Source organism: Pholcus phalangioides, unplaced genomic scaffold (genome assembly GCF_987345545.1).
Source record: "Pholcus phalangioides strain wild (caught in Gottingen) unplaced genomic scaffold, Ppha-v1.0 ptg000007l_1, whole genome shotgun sequence".
Classification (NCBI taxonomy): domain Eukaryota; kingdom Metazoa; phylum Arthropoda; class Arachnida; order Araneae; family Pholcidae; genus Pholcus; species Pholcus phalangioides.
This window is the reverse complement of record NW_028301600.1, coordinates 48,782,569-48,801,625: the sequence shown is the minus strand read 5'-3', so window position 1 is coordinate 48,801,625 and position 19,057 is coordinate 48,782,569. Positions and strand designations below refer to the sequence as shown.

Genomic DNA, 19,057 nt, shown 5'->3' with positions numbered 1-19,057 from the left:
AGGGTCATCTTAACACATGGGTCCTACCCAGGGATCATATCAGTGACAGCTTTATTAAGGCCAATGGTTCTTGGTAAATGGAGTTGTGAGAAATTCAAGCCAACATTCGAAGATATTTGTAGATAGTTAATGTGGATTTTTGTAAATCAGAAAAATAAGACAAACAGTATATTGATAATAAATAGTTATGGAATTTCAGAGCAATACATATTTTTCTGATCAAGTGTCTTGGATATTGTGAATATGAGTATATTTCAGAAAAACATAGATGAAAAAAAAAAACAAAAAACAACCATTTTGATTTGTACAATGTTTTATTCTGAAAAAAAAAAAATCAACAGTTTCTGAATGGTGCAACAATGACATACAGTCAAATGAACAAAAGGAAAATTAGGATTCTCAAATTTTTTTCTGAAAATATCTTCAATGGTTTGAGAAAATTATCAAACTTATAAACATAAGTTAGAGCATTCTGTGCAATGTCACTTGAAAAAATTTAGAAAAAGGACAAAATTCAAGAACTGATGATCAAAATACATGCACAAGGAAGCAGATACACTCATAAAACATTTAAATCTATATTATTAACGGAGGAAATGAAAATCTTCTACACAGAGCAATAATGTACATATGTATATATATACACACACAAATACACTCACACACTCACACATACATATATAATAATCTATGGAAACTTCAGAGCAACAAACAAGACAATAAATTATTAATTAATATATATATAATTAGCTCAATCATACATTTATTTTTAATTTCTAAAGTTTTTTTTTCCGTACAACACAACACCCATTGTTAACAATATTGTGCACAAAAATCAAATTAAACAATAGAAACCTAGTAACCTGATCGTAAATGAATCACACATCTGGAAACAGAAACCTATCACTAGAAGTCAACAAAAGAGTTTTAGAATAAATAGGTGGTAGACATACAATTTTGTCACTTGGTGACTACAGAAGTTGTATACCTTTCTCCATCATTTATAGCAAAATGTAAGAGTTCACGTTCCTTGGGAAATAAATAAAAAAATATTCATAAAATATTAAGAGATATTTTACTTTTCACTATATATTTATATATATTTTTAACTGAACCTAATTCCAAAACATCTTGGCCTTCACAAATTTTAAAAAACTGCTTGGATCCTTTATATTTTCTCACTTAACATTACAGAAGTGAATTTTAAGAACAAAAATAATGAAAAAAATCTATAGAACAAGATGGTTTAAGTTGGATGCATATTATCACACTATTTGTGAGCAGAAATTTTTCTTCAAATCTTGAAAGAAAAATTATAAATAAATTAACACTTCAGGGTCAAAAGAGGAATGTTCAACAAAATAAACATTGACTTTATATATTAGCGAACTCGCTATAACGTCTAGTCTTTTTATATGAAAGACTTTCACTGTCTCCCCAGAAAAATATTTTTTTTTATTTACAATCATTTTTATTGAAGATAAGTTTTTATGCTTCAAATATATAAATGAAATTTCATGAGGAAAAAAAATTAAATAGCTCATATTTGAATCAATTTAGTAACCAAATTGTTACAATATGCTTGAGATCAAAATTTGACAAATAAAAAGGCATACTTTGAATAAGGAAGCCCTTAGATAATCTGATCCCAAATTTAGAATGACTAGTAAAAATTGAGCAGTCAACTCAATTATATAGCTTTGCAAAATAAACAGTAATGTTATATTAAGCTTCTCACTAATATATTGCAAAATTAATCTACACAAACAATTTACACTTTTAATTTAAATGAAACCCCTTTTCCCGAGTAGCGGCTAATAGTTTCTCTCTCATGATGTCCTCAGAGGAATAATCAGGTAACTTCAGATAATGTGCACAAGTATTCACAGATGGATAACTTCCATCAGTAGCATCAACTTTTCGTACCACAGTCAATCTTGGATGCAGATTAGCAAGTCCACCAGGAGGAAGAGAAGAACAGCCAGTGGCAAACTGAAGAAATGCCTTTCGCTCTTCACCATTCATTTTTGTTAAAACATTGACAAACCTCTGAAAGCCAGGGCTGAAAAACCAGATATATATTACATTCAATTTTCTCTATAAAAGAGAACTTTCATGTAATCAAGTGAACATAATCATGAGTTCCAATTAAGCAATAAAAACAATAACATTATACATTATCTATATTTTATAAATTAGAAATAACATAAGTTGTAAGAAAAAAAAATGTATAAATAAAGCATATGTATACCTCATTTCTTGGAATAAATACAGTAGTTAAAGAAAATAATTTTAAATTTGTTGGTTCAGTGTACCATGATAAAGCTGTAGTATATACACTTTTAAAAGTTCATTTTTTTGCTTCGGCTGCCACTTCAAAGTTGTGGTCTGTTCCATTTTTTTTTTTTTTTGCCTCAACATTTTTTGTTCTTGCTAAATAATGAATGAACTTAAATTAAGTAGTGCAAGGACAGAAGAATGTTATCTGTCAACAGATGTCACCTCAAATTCTACTTAACCAGGGAAGTCAATCTATTCTAACTTACCTGGTTCCCTGAAACCAAGACGTAAAAAACTTGGGTCCTTAACAAGTAGAAAAGTCCACTGGCATATTCGAACAACAGTTTTACAAGTCTTTTTTTTTTAATTTTGAGTATTTGATGCACTATAATTGTAGACTGATTGATTGTGCACTTTAGTGCATCAGTGCTGATTTTACAATTATCTCTACTTCACTATTTTGCTAATATGGTTTCAGAATGGAAACATTTTTCAATGTTTCACTCGTCCCTATGATAGAAAATATGAGTACAAAATAAAAATATTCAAAAGATTCAAGTAACTTGATAAACAAATGAAAATTTGTCTCCTTGAGCTTTATACTGGCATGTATTCAGAATATTGTGTCAGGTTGGAGGGGGGGGGGGAGTAGACTTAGCGAGAGAAAAGATTATATGCATCATATTTTATGGGTGGCACAATCATTTTCTCTTTTTTTTACATACTATAGCTAAATTTGCAAGCAAAGAATAAATACAGAAAAAAGTGCTCAAAATCAAGTTGTATAAGGACATCAATTTTTTACAATACATAAAAATTTCGAATTTCGAAAGTCATCAATTATAAACAATTAAAACCACAAATTTTCCCAATTATATTCGAAAATAAAAAAGATCACTTTTATCCATACCTTTCTTTTGTGTAGCCTAATTTAGGTTCTGTATATGCAAGTATGTCTTCTCTGCTCCATGAAGGACTCTGATCACCACATAACATTAAGCATACTTCTTCAGGAGAAAATGAGCCAAGTTTTTCCATTGGGAAAACACTGTTAAAACCATCTAGATGTAAGATAAGGATAAAAAAAATGATATTAAATAAGAAGCATATACAGAGAAACTGCTCCCAACTAAAATAATCAGCTGAAAATAAAATTTATCATAATTCAAGTTAACCAATGAAAAGAATATAAAAATTCACTCTTAAACACCACTGAAAAATATTTCATACTAACCAACATGTCTGTTGACCTTGGAGAACGAGCAGTAGGGTAATTTTTCCATATAGATCCACCCAAAAAAATATAGAAAGAAGTTTTCCTGAACAAGATAAGGTTTTTTAACCTAGTCAAGTGGTTACGACGGCGTTTGCCGTCGCTGCCATACGTAATGTTGGTGCCTACGACAGTATTTGCCGATGCGCAGACTTTTTTCGGACTTTTTCAGCAGTCAAGTGGTTGAGACAGCATTTGCCGTCGCTGATATACATAATGGTGTTGTCTACGACGGCATTTGCCGACACACAGACTTTTCTGTCTTTTTCACATAGATATTACGAAATAATTTGTCATACATGTGCTGCCATCCTTCTACTTTATTATCTCATCACTAGATGGAGTTGACAATTATATTTCAAGGTTTGAGATTATTATTACTATTATCTTTGTCATGCTTTGCAAAGCTGCATCCCCATCGTTTTTGTTTCAATTTCCAACTCTCTTGCGAAGATGCATCTGTTTTATTACTCATATATCTTTTAGCAAAGGTTCAACTGCTATGGTTCTGGTTCCACATAAATCCATCAACAGTACTTCTTTTAGTCACATGACCACTCCTCCCCACTTTTGGGGTGTCATATTATGTCTCGACACATTCGAGCTATAAAAAAACATGCTATAAAAAATATTTAAATATTTTAAACTTCCAAGAAAAAAAAAAAGAAAGGGAAAAAGCGTGCGCATCTTCAAAAAAAAAGTGGGCACTGCGGGTAACGCTCAGAGAAGTAACACTGTAGAGATTTCCCCTACAATCAAATAGTGAAAAATCAGACAAAAAAAACTGTCATCAAATGGAAGAAAACGTTAACCAAATTGACAAAGACAAGTTGTGATGAACTTGTGGTTGTCACATTTTTGGTTCAAGTGAGCATCACGAGACAATATAAAATAACAAGGAGTCAAAATTTGAACTCAGAACATTACTTGATTTAACAAAATGAATTTATACCTTTAGAAATTTAGAATGAACATTAATAATTTTCACTTCACAAGTTACAAGTCTGTCTCTCCAATCCACAGGGGAGTTCGTGTTGACAGTTCCTTTACTTCCTGTGGACTTATAGGATGAAGCACTGAGCCATCTTTTCAGGTATTACCATATCAATATAAAAGTATTTTGATGACAATAGCAAAGAAAATCTCACTTTGCAGTCAAATTGGTCATATGTGATGTTTTGTCTAAACGCATGTGGCCACCTGGTATAGCCTTGAAGGCCCCCAGTGCATATACAGGCCTCATATTGGACAAAATAAAATAAAAATAATGTTTAGTTTTATAACACAGTGTACAAGATTCAAAATTATCATGACCGACAATTATAGTTTAGTAGGATGAATGAAAAACAAATTGAGAGGCTCCGTGCCAGGCCACAGGGCTGAACGCCTATCAGCCTCCCTTATGTAAAAAGGAGGGGGGGGGGGGTCCATGCTCTGTCGAATAGCAGGAAAACCACCAATGATTGAGTGTAAAGCTTATTGTTCACATTATATGAAGAGATTTCAGATTTCTATGAAAATTTTTGAAGGTGTACTTTCACGTGAGTGACCCAGTAAGTACTGTTTGAAGATGCATTATCAGGACTTTGAAAACATAAAACACTATAGAGGACAATCAGGATTTTGAAAAAAAAGGACCAGATAAGCAGAGTGACATGTTATCCAGGTAACCTGCTAATGAAGTTTGATTGCATATATAAAAGAGAACATAGAGCAGAGATTAAGGGCAAATGAGAAAACTATTATGAGCTTTCTCCCCCCCCCCCTTCTAACATATGAACAAGAAAACCAGTTTTGTGGCTGATACTTCAAATAGAGATCGTCCAAATTTGTTGCCAAAAGCCTTATGTGATGGGGTTGGTATGGGAGCCATCCAGTATCAGATTGCAGAGTGTTGAAGACAATTTTTTATAAAGAAAAATAATAAATATGTGAAAAAAATATATGAAACCAGCAAATGTCAAGGGTGTCTCAGCTGTACTCCTGTGCAACTTCCCAAGTGTGTTCTATATTTCAATCACATATTCACATACATGACTGAAATATTTCACTTATTTTTAAGACATTTTATTTGCTTTTTTCACCACCTTGCAATCATTTTATATGGCTGGTGTGAGGTCATGTGGGCATCGCACTAGAGTCTGATAGTGAGGATCCAGGTTTGAACTCCATTGGCAGTATAGTGGTGGTCGGCTGAAGTTGATTCTCTGTGGTTTTCTGTTTCTTGTAGATTTTTCTGGATGAAAAATATGTTCACAAATTAAAATATATTCTAAGATACTTGCCTTTAAATGCTTCCATTTGTTTTCGAATGCCTTCATGGAGACAGAAGTCATACATGAGTTCAATATACTCTTCAACATTATCTAATGTCACTTCCTATGAAATTATAGTTAAAATTATTACACAAATATGCAATAAAATATAATACTGCTTGAAATATAAAAATCAAACTAAAATATACACAACACTAAATATACACTCGGACTGTTAGGTACACACACAGTTACACTTCCAGCACAAGTCACTAGGTAGTAAATCGCCCATAGATTGTGATAGACCTGAGTTGTGCTCGGTTTGAAAGAAAGAAAGATGACATTCTAACCATGGTCCAGCTTGCCTCAGGATAACATGAAAAAGAAAGTCGGGAAAAACAGCTCTGAAAGAAGAAAACTGCAATATCCATTTTGAGAATACCATTGTTTGCTCACCAACAGAAGATGCATGTACTGAAGTAGGAGAGGAGTGGGAAGGTTACATATTCCATTCAGAAATGAAGAAAATAGGGTGTAAACAACACTCAGAGATGCTGCTGTACTCTAATTTACTTCAAAAAATCTGGGTCTCTTTTGAGTGAAAGTGGGTTCCTCTCGAAGAAAAGTATGGTTCCCCCCTTCACCCATATAATTCACACAGGTATCTCTATAAATTTTTTCCAGCATGGTTTTTGACCCCAGATCATCTGCTTATATCTCTTCGCTGAGACAGAGCGGCGGACCATGTTCTGGGTAGGAGGAGATGTCTCTGTGAATCAAATAAATAATTCATTTCTAAAAACATGTTCTATCTAGAGGTTCATTTATTTTCATTGTCTACTAGTAAGAAAAGCCTCTGAGAATCAAACATGCGGAATTTAGCACATGTAATAAATCTATCACAAATATACAGTCGATCCCACTTATAACATTCCCATTTAGAATGTTTATCCACTTGGTCTGACTTATTTACATCATCCCACCTCTCTATAAATAATTTTCATTAAGATTTCCAGTTTAAAGCGTTTTCTGCTTACAACATTTTTTGACAGTTTTTCGAAAAAAGTTATAAACAGGATCCACTGTAATTAAAAGTTGGAGGCACACATTTATATATTTACTAATAAAGCAATCTATATATATATATATATATATATATATATATATAAAATTCCCTTCTGATTAATTTTATATTTCTTTAAAAAAATTTAGCTCTTCCAATAATTTCTGATTTAAATTTAAAACAAATGAGATTCTCTCAGACACTTTTCTTCTGATTCCCTATTCATATAAATCCTTGTGAAGCGACTTGCTGGTAGAGAGAATGATTTTATTTTCCCTCCCTGATGGTCCACCACTCTGATCTGTAGCCATTTAACTGCCACATATTTTCACACCTGAATATGGGAGCTTATGTCAGATATGTGTTGGTGAAACTCAAATGTGTTTGTGTGTGTGTGTGTGTGCCCAGCATTCAGTGTGTTTTGTGTTCAGTAAGTGGTGCCATCTATCTAGGGCTGCAACTAGATACTTTCTCAAATGGGACAAGCACACATTTTGGCACCCAGTGTAATATAGAAGCAGCAGTTATAAAGGGTGAATTCGGTGCCCCTGCAGTCCAGAGCCCAGGGGGCACTACACTTGCCTGCATCCCCCCCAGTTGCGGCCCAGAGTCTATCCACCAAATTGGTAATGCATGAATTTGAAATTCAATGTATACATATTTGTGTTGTAGGTCGGTAAAAAAAGCTCTGGTCGCCACGAAAATCCAAGGAATAGTCAACTAAAAATTGGAAAACTTTAGAAAATCCTATTTTCAGTCAACTACCACAACACAATCACGGGTTCCAACCCCGAATTTTCACCAAGGGCAAAATCGGGGTGGGGGGTTATGGAGGCCTGAGCACCCCCCAAAAAAATAAAAAATAAAAATTTTTGTAAAAAATTAAAATAGTGGAGAAAATAGTTTTTACACTATGTTAATTTAAAATTCTTTTTGAGCATTAATGATCCCCAATTTCTGTGGAAGAAATCCTTCTGCCCCTTCAAAAGCAGACTGCATACACACCAGTGATTTTCCAATGCGAAACAGTGACTACCACATAGCAGCTAGATGACAAAACTATGGATATTCAAGGTAGAAATTTTCCAGATTCATTTTTTTTTTCTGAATGATCTCGAAAAATGTTTTACACTTTGAATGGGCATTCCAAATCTTTTATGATTTTTCAAAAAATGTGCATTCGCAATCTTGTAAGAACAAGGTGAATTTCCACCATACAGATGCTGTCTCTGAATGCCGGCAGATAGCTGCGAAAGTACCGTAATCTCCAGTATGTAACCAGAGGGGAGAAAATCTGCAGGGGAATAGAAACTAAGAAATTTGAAAATTCTTTACATGGCCCCTCATTAAGGGAAGCAACTAAATAGCTTTAATAACCCACGTGTATATCAACAGAATACAGTGTAAAAAGTAGTAAAACCACTTTTTCAAGGTTGCGCGATTGTGATGGACTGCGAAAAGAAGAAAAAGGGGGAAGTTGGGGAGTTTTTCTCTACTTTCTTCTTTGAACTAGGAAAAATGCATCTTACAAGACTTCAGAAATTGAAATTTCTGAATATCTTATAATATCTTAGTTTCGGCCCTGCTGCGACACACAAATACAAATACAACGCCACAACAGGCAAATTGCCCAACGAGGTGGCTGACACTTTACAATTAATGGCAAAGGATTCGCCAATTCAATAATGGACTGTATTCTAGTACGGGATTTGTCTTCTCGAACTCTTTCGTTCTGGCACATGTGCATACTGTACAATTTTGCCGTTTGCTATAGCTAGTCAATAAAGATTGGTACAAGAAAAAAAAGGATATAAATGCAAAAAACACAACTTTCTTCCTTAGCGTTAAAAAATGCAAAAAACACAACTTTCTTCCTTAGCGTTAAAAAATGCAAAAAACACAACTTTCTTCCTTAGCGTTAAAAAAAAATGGTTTCCTTTCTCATGGCCTCAGGGATACGACAGGTCCCTTCCCTTTTGTTTGCCTTGAGGCCTGGCACAATTACCAGCATTGTTTGCTTTTTCTCGCTATAAATTCACTATAGAGGCCCCTCCCCCCATAATAAAACTGACTAGAGAAGGCGGGCACAATTCATTAAAAGCAAGGGGAAATGGATTGTTATTTTTTGTCTTTCTTGGTCCGATGCATAATGTCTGTGCTGGACATATGTTAAAATGTTGAGACCTTTCAAGTCCAAAACTTTTGTACAAATACAACGCCACAACAGGCAAATTGCCCAACGAGGTGGCTGACTTAAGAGCATCATGGATCCCCGAGCCATTTTTTGGAGGCCCTACCTACTACTGCTACACCACACATGCACCCCCCCCCCCCGCAGAACCCCCCAACGAATCGGTACATGCAGGAATGTGCGTGTACGTGTAGTGAAACCTGACGTGAAGTTTTTTGTTTCTCTGTAATGCTTGTTATGTGTAGTGCTGCCATCTGCCACCAGTTTGCTCTTTTGCCATCGCCATCTTACTCCCCTTTCAACCTGGTCTGAAATTCTGAAGGAAAAAATTAACTAATGGATGGCAACATTAAATAAGCTTGGCAACTGTAGGAGTGACGTATTACTTTTTGCAGATTATGACAGTTCTACTTCACTAACATCTACTATATCATTAATATTTATTCATTGCTTTGTTGACAACTTATCAGGCGAGTTCAAATGACCTTTTCCATAACTAGAACCTAGATTATGCATACGTGCATACAAATTTGCAAATCTTGACCCTTTTCAGTATTAATGCACAAAAATACATAAAATTTCATATTTTCTCCACATTTTTCAACATCTTTAAACATAAGCAACATCACTGATCGAATCCATCACCCTAGGCTGAAATTTGAGCAACATTTCCAGTAAATGTAAATAATTTATTGATGATTTATCATATTTACCAATACAAGCTGGAGATTACACATAATCACGGTAAATGTGGAAACAAAGTTTATAAAATTTACAAAAGTGGTTGGTAACTATGCATATAATAGCCGGATTTATAAAATTTCCATAGTATATATAGTGGTTCTGTTTTAGTTAGGAGAAATTATTGTGGTGGTGGTTTCCTTTTTATGGAAAAAAGTGGAGCAATCTGTTGTGAAAATGATGTCACCATAGATGCACACTCAGGAGTCCTTCTTTCTCAGTTTTTGAATCTGGTAACCCTAAATGTAAGATGGTCTGATAGGTCCCAAGTCCATTTTTTTCATTGCCAATGTGTAATACATGGCCATATACAGGGTGTTCTGTTAATGGAATTAACCCTGGATGTTGTATTATTTAAAAGAGAAACCTGGTTTATATTTATGTTCCAGAGAATATTTATGTATATATCAGGAGGGAGATGGTTGTTTATTATTTAATGTCCTTGTTTTTATTATTTCCAATCCTGTATCTAGTCTAGGATGTTATATATTTAATCTTGATCCCTTACTTAGTCTGAATCTTTTTTTTTTTTTTTTAAATCTGGATACCCTATTCAGTCCAAGAATATATGTTATTGTTTGTTTTTTATAGAAGGCCTCCAAAAGCATGACTCTATTTCAGTCTTGGTGACTTCTAGTCAGGCTTTCTGATGTTTTCTCGCCACCAGAGAAAAAAAAAAAAAAAAAAATACTTGCCAACACATCTCCAAAGAGATTAATTGTTTAAAAAAAAGATTAACACATTGTGACCATGAAATGATTTGTTTCTTGTGGGAATCAATATAAAGATAATCACTATAGTGAGATCTCTAGCCACCCTCATACCCTCTGTCTCGCCACATGGGTGGATATACTTAATTACACTAAAAATGCCAAACCTTGTTCCCAGATGCCTGCCTTCTCAAAAACATGTTGAACAAACAAACATGGAATGAAAAATGTATATTGAAGAAATGCATTTGAAAATATGCAGAGCTTCTGGTTATAAGTAAAATGAAGCATGAGAAAAAATATTAAGAAAATCTAAAATCTGGAAAAATATATACAAATTACAAAAAATACAGAAATTAAGAAAGCAATTTACAAAAATTACAGAAAATAAATGAAAAAGTCCAAAGAGTAGTAAAAAATCATCCGACATACCTCAAGAAGGGGATACAGATGTGTTGTTTTGAATGTAGTGGAGATGTCATTAAAGTGTTTTTAATTAAAGTGATTTTTTGACTAATCTTCAGACTTTAATTTATTTCCTGTAACTTTTGTAATTTAGAGTGTTATCCAGCGACATAAAATATTTTCCTTGCATTTTTTGAGAAGCAATCAAGATTCAAAAGAACAAGAATTGCTTCAATAGACAGGAAGAGAGGATGAACAGTGTTTGGTTTCCTGTCCTACAGATTATGAAATTGACACCCACACATTATCCAGAGCCCTTGAAAACAACTTCAGCCATTTGGGAAAAATCTTGCTCAACTGACAAATCCAAACAAAGCAGTGTAACTAAAGAAGGGAAAAGACTTAAATAGTAGCCTTTTTCCCACTGTTATGTAAGCTTTCTTGAAAATGTTTGTCACCCGTACGAAGAAAACGCTGAAAGATAAAAACTTTGTCACGTCGATCTGAACTATGAATTCTGCATTACAGTGAAAGTCAGATCTTAGAAAAAAGTATAAGCATACAAGGAGTTCCACTGAATTGGCTTTAAATCAAAACTTTGAAACATGTACAGGAGAATTGATCTGATAACACTGCTCAAAAGCTATAAAAAGTGCTTTAGAAAATAGGTTTTCTGCCAAAATGTCTTGATATGCCTCTGAGATGATTTTAATGCCTTATGAATGGTATTAGTTTTCCCTTGGAATGCAAAACCTCCACAAACCATCACTGATGTACCTCCAAATGGGAAATTCTGATATATATATCTCAATCATGGCAGAGATAATTTCCGCTCTATTTAAAATTCTTGAGTCCATCTGAATTTCTTCTCAGAGAAGAATCATCATTCCACTTGGCACTCAAAGATACATACCATACGGCGAATTCAGCTTGCTTGTCTATGATTTTTTGTAAGGGGAAATTTGTGTTTCAGTTCTGCATACTAGATATTTAAATAGTTTTTTTTAACACCATATGCACAGCTCAACTTCTGAAAGGGTCCTTCTGAATTGCAAAAGAGGATATTTTTTCACTCAAGCACTGAGAATAATTACCCTTTCCTGACTAATTGCAAGAGAAGGAGGCCTTCCTGTGCAAGCTTTCAGTCAATAATTCTCTGGCTTATCTATGAAACTTAACACAGTCAATATTTTAATTCTTCTCACAATTTCCTGACCAGACATCTGATTATCAATTATCTCATCTTATCTCACAGCAAGTATTTTGCCCTTTAAAAAAAATTGATTTCACAGCACGTCATCAAAACAGTCTTGGCTGTTATGGTAACATGAAAAAATTTCTTTCCCTTAAGTCAAAAAAAATATGTGTGTCCTGAAATTTTTTTCCAGAATCACTTTTACTACAATTTCAACAAATTTTTTTGAAGCAATGCAGCACTCAAAATCATTTTCCCTGAAAAATATTCAGTTCTACTTATATAATTAACAATTCAAAATTTTTATATAAATGTGCATCTAAAGATTAAGATATAGCAGTTTTTTTGGTTATCCTTAAACTTTTTTTCACCATCTTAGAAAATAGAGTTACATAGATTGTATACCTGGTTTTCTCCATTTGCTTTTAGTTCAACAGCAGAAAATCCAAATACTCTCGATGGTGGGTAAAACTGAAAGGTCAAACTAAAGAAAAAACATGTAACAAATAATTAAACAAACTGAATAAACAAGCCAAACACATAAGTCCTATCTCTCTACATCAGTTTCCCAAACTTGTTTATCGCTCCCCCACTCATTTTTTTTTCTCATTCCTCCTCCTGTGGATTCCATGGGATCTTATGTTGTAATCAAAACTAAATACCGCCCACTCTGGGAAACACTGATTATAATGTGGAATGTGTGGATCAATCTCCCAATGAATAACGTGATCTAAGGACAACCCATTTTATACCAATTTAATGAAACCAGCTGAACTGATAGTGTCAATAAGTTGCTTATTTATGTTTAAAAACTTAATGCAGTTTATACAAATACAACACCACAACAGGCAAAATGCCCAACGAGGTGGCTGAGAAAAAGATGCTCATAACAAATATGGATGTCATATATTTAACAGTTGATTAGAAAAATTTGCTCTAAAAAGAATTTACTTGGATGTAACTGTAAAAAAAACAACCAAAATTTTGCAGATCAAATTTGAATATTATGGAAATGTCAACCTGTGATAGCATTAACAAAAATTCTAAATTTCATCAACGATTAATATCTTCTGCCCCTTTTCCATTATAGTCAGAAGGGCTCAAACTCTCAAAAAATTGAAAAAGTAGTATGGGTGGGGGTACTCCTATTGACAACATAATCACACTCTTATGAAAAAACTCAAAAAAAAATTGTTTTTTATTTTTAAAATTTTTTTTTAATTATTTTTTTCCATAGCACATCCTAAAGACTGACTCGAGCCAAAGGAAAATGGCAGAAATGGCTTGGTAACAAAAACAATTGTAGGCCAAAAACAGTTTATTAGCAACCACCGATAATTATTTTCTGTCTCTCCTCACAATATATATATATATATTACATTATTTTTTCAAGGAGTCTTCCAAAGTCTGTCAATTCTTTTCCCCAATGCACAGCAAATTATGAAGACATGCAAGTTTTTTTAATAATGACACTCTTTTGAGACTCTCAAAAGTACAATGCAAAATTTGTAAATTACAGGGTTCAATATAAATAAGTCAAGGTGAACTGGATGGTTTTACTGCGCTGTCCATCCCTTTACAAAGTGATTTATTTACATTTTACTGCTCTTTTTCAAATTTCAGCATCCTCTTTTTTTGAAAAATGAAGCAATTACATTTTCATTTCTAGCTCTTTGCAGTAGTAAGACATTTTACCAAAAAGTAAGACAAGTGTGAGCCCCGAGTCAGAAATTAAGAGAATCAAATCCAGAATGTTACTAACTTAGATGTTACTAATCCAGAAACATCTTCAACCTGTTACACAGTGCGGGGTCATACTGGTAATTTTTATGAAGCTCATGAGCATGTACATATATACAGGGTGCATAAGCAACAGGGCATATAGTATTTCAATGGCAAATCATTGATCCTAGAGGCATACTTCCTATTAGAAAAAGTATCTAAATAATGTGTAGTATTCAGATATGTCATTCAAGGGGTTATATAGTAACTAAAATAAAAACGTTAACTTTTTATATGGACACTCTGTGCTCAAGAACCCAATTACAAAGTTGTTGCCCTGCCTCTCCTGATGCAAACGGGGGAAAAAACGTTTTTAAGTGCAATATTCGTTGAGATATTCAAATTCAAAAAACGGGGGAAAAACAATAAATGTGGGTAAAATGGTTTATAAAATAGCCCATATGTTGATCAGTTAGAAAAATTTTACATTACACTTCGTGTGTTTAAAAAACATTCCATGTTCTATTGTTTCTGCCATTTGTTTTTTGATTGATATGAGTCGAAGATTATTCCCCACACCCTTGGGTGAAGTTACTTCTCATTGTTTTTCTGTTTGGAATCTGAAAACTCAACCTGTCGACTATAAAATCCACAGATAGATGTGAATGATTTCTGAAAATTTTGAACAAGAGATGTTCGAGAAAGCTGGATCGAAATGTTTCAAATGAGAGGAGGAAAGCTATGTTGGACAACTGCAGTGCTCATTCACAGATCTTCTGGCAATCAAAATATGCTTTTTCCACTTAAAACTCAGGATTATTCTCAATATGAAAACTTTGCACAGAAAATTACAGATCAAAACATTTTATGAATTGGTAGATGATAGAATATAAAACAGTTATTCAATAATGTACAAGCATGTATGCATACATAAATGATTTTTAAAAATGTTATAAGGTGAAATAAAGAAAAACCTTGCTAACATGACATCTGCTTAAGTCGACATGTTTTTTATCCCTTTGGGTTATAGAGTTATCAAGGTTCAATTGTATTTTGCTTTTCCTTTCATCATTCAATCTATATAAATTCAAAGCATAGCTTGCTTTGCCATTTTTAATTTTTCCCCCATTAATCCTACATAAACCTTTGCTGCACAGTGCCTTGTGTTTCATAGGATGGAATCTGCTTTGTATATTGAACAGACAGGTATCATCCCAGCTGAAATAGCTCAGTTTAATGAATTCTGATAATTGTACAAATGAAAAGCTGATTTTGTGGAATCACCATACTTAGAATCATGGATACAAGAGAAACCAAAGTTAGAAGTCCAGAAAAAAACTATTTGTCAGGTTTCGAGCGAAAACTCTGTTTTAGGGCAGATCAGTGCCTGTATGCAATTACAGCAGACCCTTAGTAATCCAGCGTTTTTAGGTGGTTTTCTTCGAGCATAGAAAAGGAAAACATGTCACTGCTTGTATATATGCAGACGTTTTTTTACACTGGCTTTTACAATTAACTTCCAGTAATAATTTCCAGGCGATTTCACCAATCAGGCACACTGTGGTCTGATATGTGCCAAATTAGCAAGAGTCTACTGTACTGTGAAATAGGAAATGCTTATAATACTGTATTATATAGGATAAAAATGGAAGAGAGTAATTTTGAGAAGTATAGTCCTTTTATATTTTCTGGTATTTTCTAGTATTTTTTAATTAACCTGGCTCAGGCCTTTTCATATATAATAATATTGGTATAGTAGCAATATATATTCATAGACTGACAACTCTTCCACACTGCACCACTCTCCCAGCAACAAATAAATGCTTGGTTAGTAAACTGTAATTAAGTAAATAATTGCAAATAAATGTTTCATTGTGTGTTCATCAAATTTATTCTTTTTGGCACTAATGAGTAGAATGCAGCCCTAGGTTCTATTATAAATAATTATTTGTCTCAAATCGTTCTGTCACTTTTAATTCTTGGTTGAAAACTTTATGATCAACCTATATAAACAGGAAACAGCATTGATGGAGGGACCTATAGCCATAATTTTTCACAGTAACCTCTCTATTGTAAATTTATATGATGAAAAAAAAAACACCAATAAATGGCAAGATTCACCTTGGGCCATCTGGAGTGCCCTATCAGCTTCCAACCCCCCCCCCCCCATACACACATGGGCACCATACACAGAGCTACGTAATGAGGGAAAACTGCCATGAAACACATGAACATCATTACTTATTTAACCTTACAAAATAATGAAATAGAAAGAACAGTGTATAAAGAATATACAAAAAAAAACCTACCCCAAATCTTCTAGTCGGACTGGCAAACCATGTGAACTCTGTGCCTGCGGTAAAGGTATAGTCAAATTTCTCAGTTGATTTATTCTGTCTTCTTTACTTAGATTTCTATCAGCTAAAATTTGGTGCTTCCTAGAGGCCAATTCCTGTAACTGACTCAAAAATCGAGCCTGAAAACGGTTTATCTGAAAAATAATAGAAATAATTTTTTCAAAAAATAAAAAAACACAAAATAAATGTATACAAGGTGCACAAGAAAGTCCTTTCAATCCAAAATATCTTGTGAGTGGGGGAAGCTACAGCCATGTAACTGTCATAGTAGTAATAGGATAAGTAAAGTGACTAGTAGCGTAAATGAAGTAATAGTACAGTAAATCCAATCAGATGTCAGTAACAGCAGTGAATAAAATAATTGGAGAGAAATATGGAAATACAGACTAAAATTTGTATTCACCCCCCCCCCCCATTAGTTTGGTAAAATTGGCTGCCCCACATAATTTGTAAAATTTGCATCCTTCTCCATTATATTGAAAGGAATTTTTCCAAGTTTTTCATAACATTTGGATTATAATTTGTAGAGATTTAAATATTTTTAAGTACAGTTGAATCCTGTTATAACAAACTCTAAGAGACTGGAGAAATAACTTCGTTATAACGAAATTTCTTTGTAAAGGAATTCCAGGTTTTTGCATTGTTCCTACATAAACTTATCTGGGGATTACAAAAGTGTTTATTAAAATGAGATTTTTGCTATAATGGTATTTGACTGTATTTATTGATGGCGTGTAAATGTGAGTGAAAAAATCTCAATTAATATAAATAAACCCTATTTATACAAAAATGTAACAATACAAATACAAATACAACGCCACAACAGGCAAAATGCCTAACGAGGTGGCTGATAAAAAGATGCCCATAAAAATATGTATGAACAATCAACCCTTCCTATCCTTAAAAAATTCATTACTGATGACAAATTTTCACTAGCAGATTATTTGAAATCATTTAAAGATCTCGATCCTGGTCTAAGGAAGCAAAGTCTCATGCATATACTATAGATATACATGGCTTTCCATTCAAAGTATAATGTATATCCGATTTTCTCAAAGTATAATGTATATCAGATTTTCTCAAAGTAACGAAATTTGCATCACACGTGATTATACATGTGAAATTATAAGGGAAGTTTAAGGGGAAGTCATGTGTAACCAACCTTCTTTGCTTCTATGATCATGTGACTAAAGCTTTGAGAAATGGCAAAAACATCAACATAGATCGTCTTGATTTCCAGAAAGCATTGATCAGGTTTAACATGCTAAACTCTCGAAGCATTTACATGACATTACGATTTGTGGCAACTTGTTGAAATGAATAGAATCGTGGTTGAGAGATAGGTCACAACAGGTTATGGTGAAGGGGGAATTTTCTGATTGGACAGGTATCACAAGTGGAGTCCATCAAGGAGGTGTCCTTGGCCCCATACTTTTTTCACTTTTTATCAATAAACTTGATCAGGGTATTCATGGGATCATTAGCAAATTTGCATATTACGTGAAGCTAATAAGGGGGGGGGGGTGGAGTAGTTAAAATCCAAGTGATAGGGAGTTGCTTCAGAGGAACTTGAATATGATTGCAGCATAGGCAAATCAATGGAGCATGAGTTTCAGCATTGACGCATATCCTATAGGAATAACGTTAATTAAACTTTTGAATAAGGATTTCCAAACACTGATCACAGCTGATTGAAGTGACTACCTATGGAGATTCCCTGTCAATGAAGAATTACTTAAGATAGTGGCTCTGAAAATTTTGTCATGTCAGTGTCCCTTTGATTAGTTGACGTTTACCTGTGGTTCCCTAAAATAGTCCAAACAATAATCACTTTAAAGCACTGAATAGGCACCAATCAATATCGCCAGCTACCCATGATGCCCTAACACCGGTTGACTATGCATCTAAGAGCTGTAACACAAACTTTAAGAACCACTGGTATAAGCCCCATGTTTATAAGCTCTCACGTCACCTATGATGAAACGTTCTTTTTGACACAAGTTCCGCGAACTTGACCACGCACTATGCAAATGAAGCCGGGTTTGGACCCGCCCATGCTGAACCATTCAAAAACCTGTTTTTAGCCATCAGTGTGGGGCGATTTTGACAGAAAACAGGTTTTTGAACATTTGGGTATCGAGTAGAGCAGCGGGTTTAGACACGGCTTCAGATTGCCTTTCGCACACAGACAAAACAGATCGGTTCAGAGTTTGTCTTTTTTCAAACTCTCTTACATGTATATACGAGTTCATCATTATGGTAAAGATTGATGCAATTTTATAAAAATAATAATAAAAATAAGTAAAACACCGCAAGAAACTCAAAGACCTGATTAATTAAATCAATTTTGGTAGTATTGAGAGTCTCCCGTAGCTTCATAGTTCATTGTGGCCGTCCGTACAATTACGAACAATCCGTAGCAGTTGGCAACTCTGTGTATTTCATTTGCAAACCCATTTATCATAAGTATGCCCCATGCAGTCCTAATAGGGTTCAAGTCAGAACTCGATGGAAAGTCTATAACTGATACATTTTCATGATAAAAGAGCTTTTTTGTGGCAGATGATCTTTGAATAGACAAGTTATAATGTTGAAATGTCAAGTTCGATCCTCTTAAATCTTCTCCAGGAACACTTTTATTTATAAAAATATCAGATAAAAATTAATTCAAACATTTCTGGTTTTTTATCATATATAGAGAAGATTTCAAAGTATTTTCTAAATAAATTTGAAAATTTCAGGTTGACATTAACATTTTTCTCTCATTTCGATTAAAATTTGCCAAAATTTCAATTTTGAAGTAAATTGAAAATTATTTTGTGTGTTTTTGCCACTTAATATATCAAAGTAAATCAATTTTTTTGT

At 33.7% G+C, this 19,057-nt stretch overlaps 1 protein-coding gene across 1 annotated transcript in view; it reads right to left on the bottom strand.

Annotated features, from left to right (window-relative positions):
- Positions 1–303: 303 nt before the first annotated feature.
- Ufd4 (ubiquitin fusion-degradation 4-like) overlaps positions 304–19,057 on the bottom strand; it is a 222,932-nt gene continuing 204,178 nt past the window's right edge. Inside the window, exons 40-44 of the mRNA XM_089233406.1 lie at positions 16,145–16,326; positions 12,519–12,597; positions 5,839–5,932; positions 3,191–3,341; positions 304–2,062 (exon numbers count right to left, since the gene is read on the bottom strand). Coding sequence (XP_089089532.1) covers positions 1,780–2,062; positions 3,191–3,341; positions 5,839–5,932; positions 12,519–12,597; positions 16,145–16,326 — 789 coding nt within the window. The 3' untranslated portion in view covers positions 304–1,779. The remainder of the gene's footprint in view (positions 2,063–3,190; positions 3,342–5,838; positions 5,933–12,518; positions 12,598–16,144; positions 16,327–19,057) is intronic.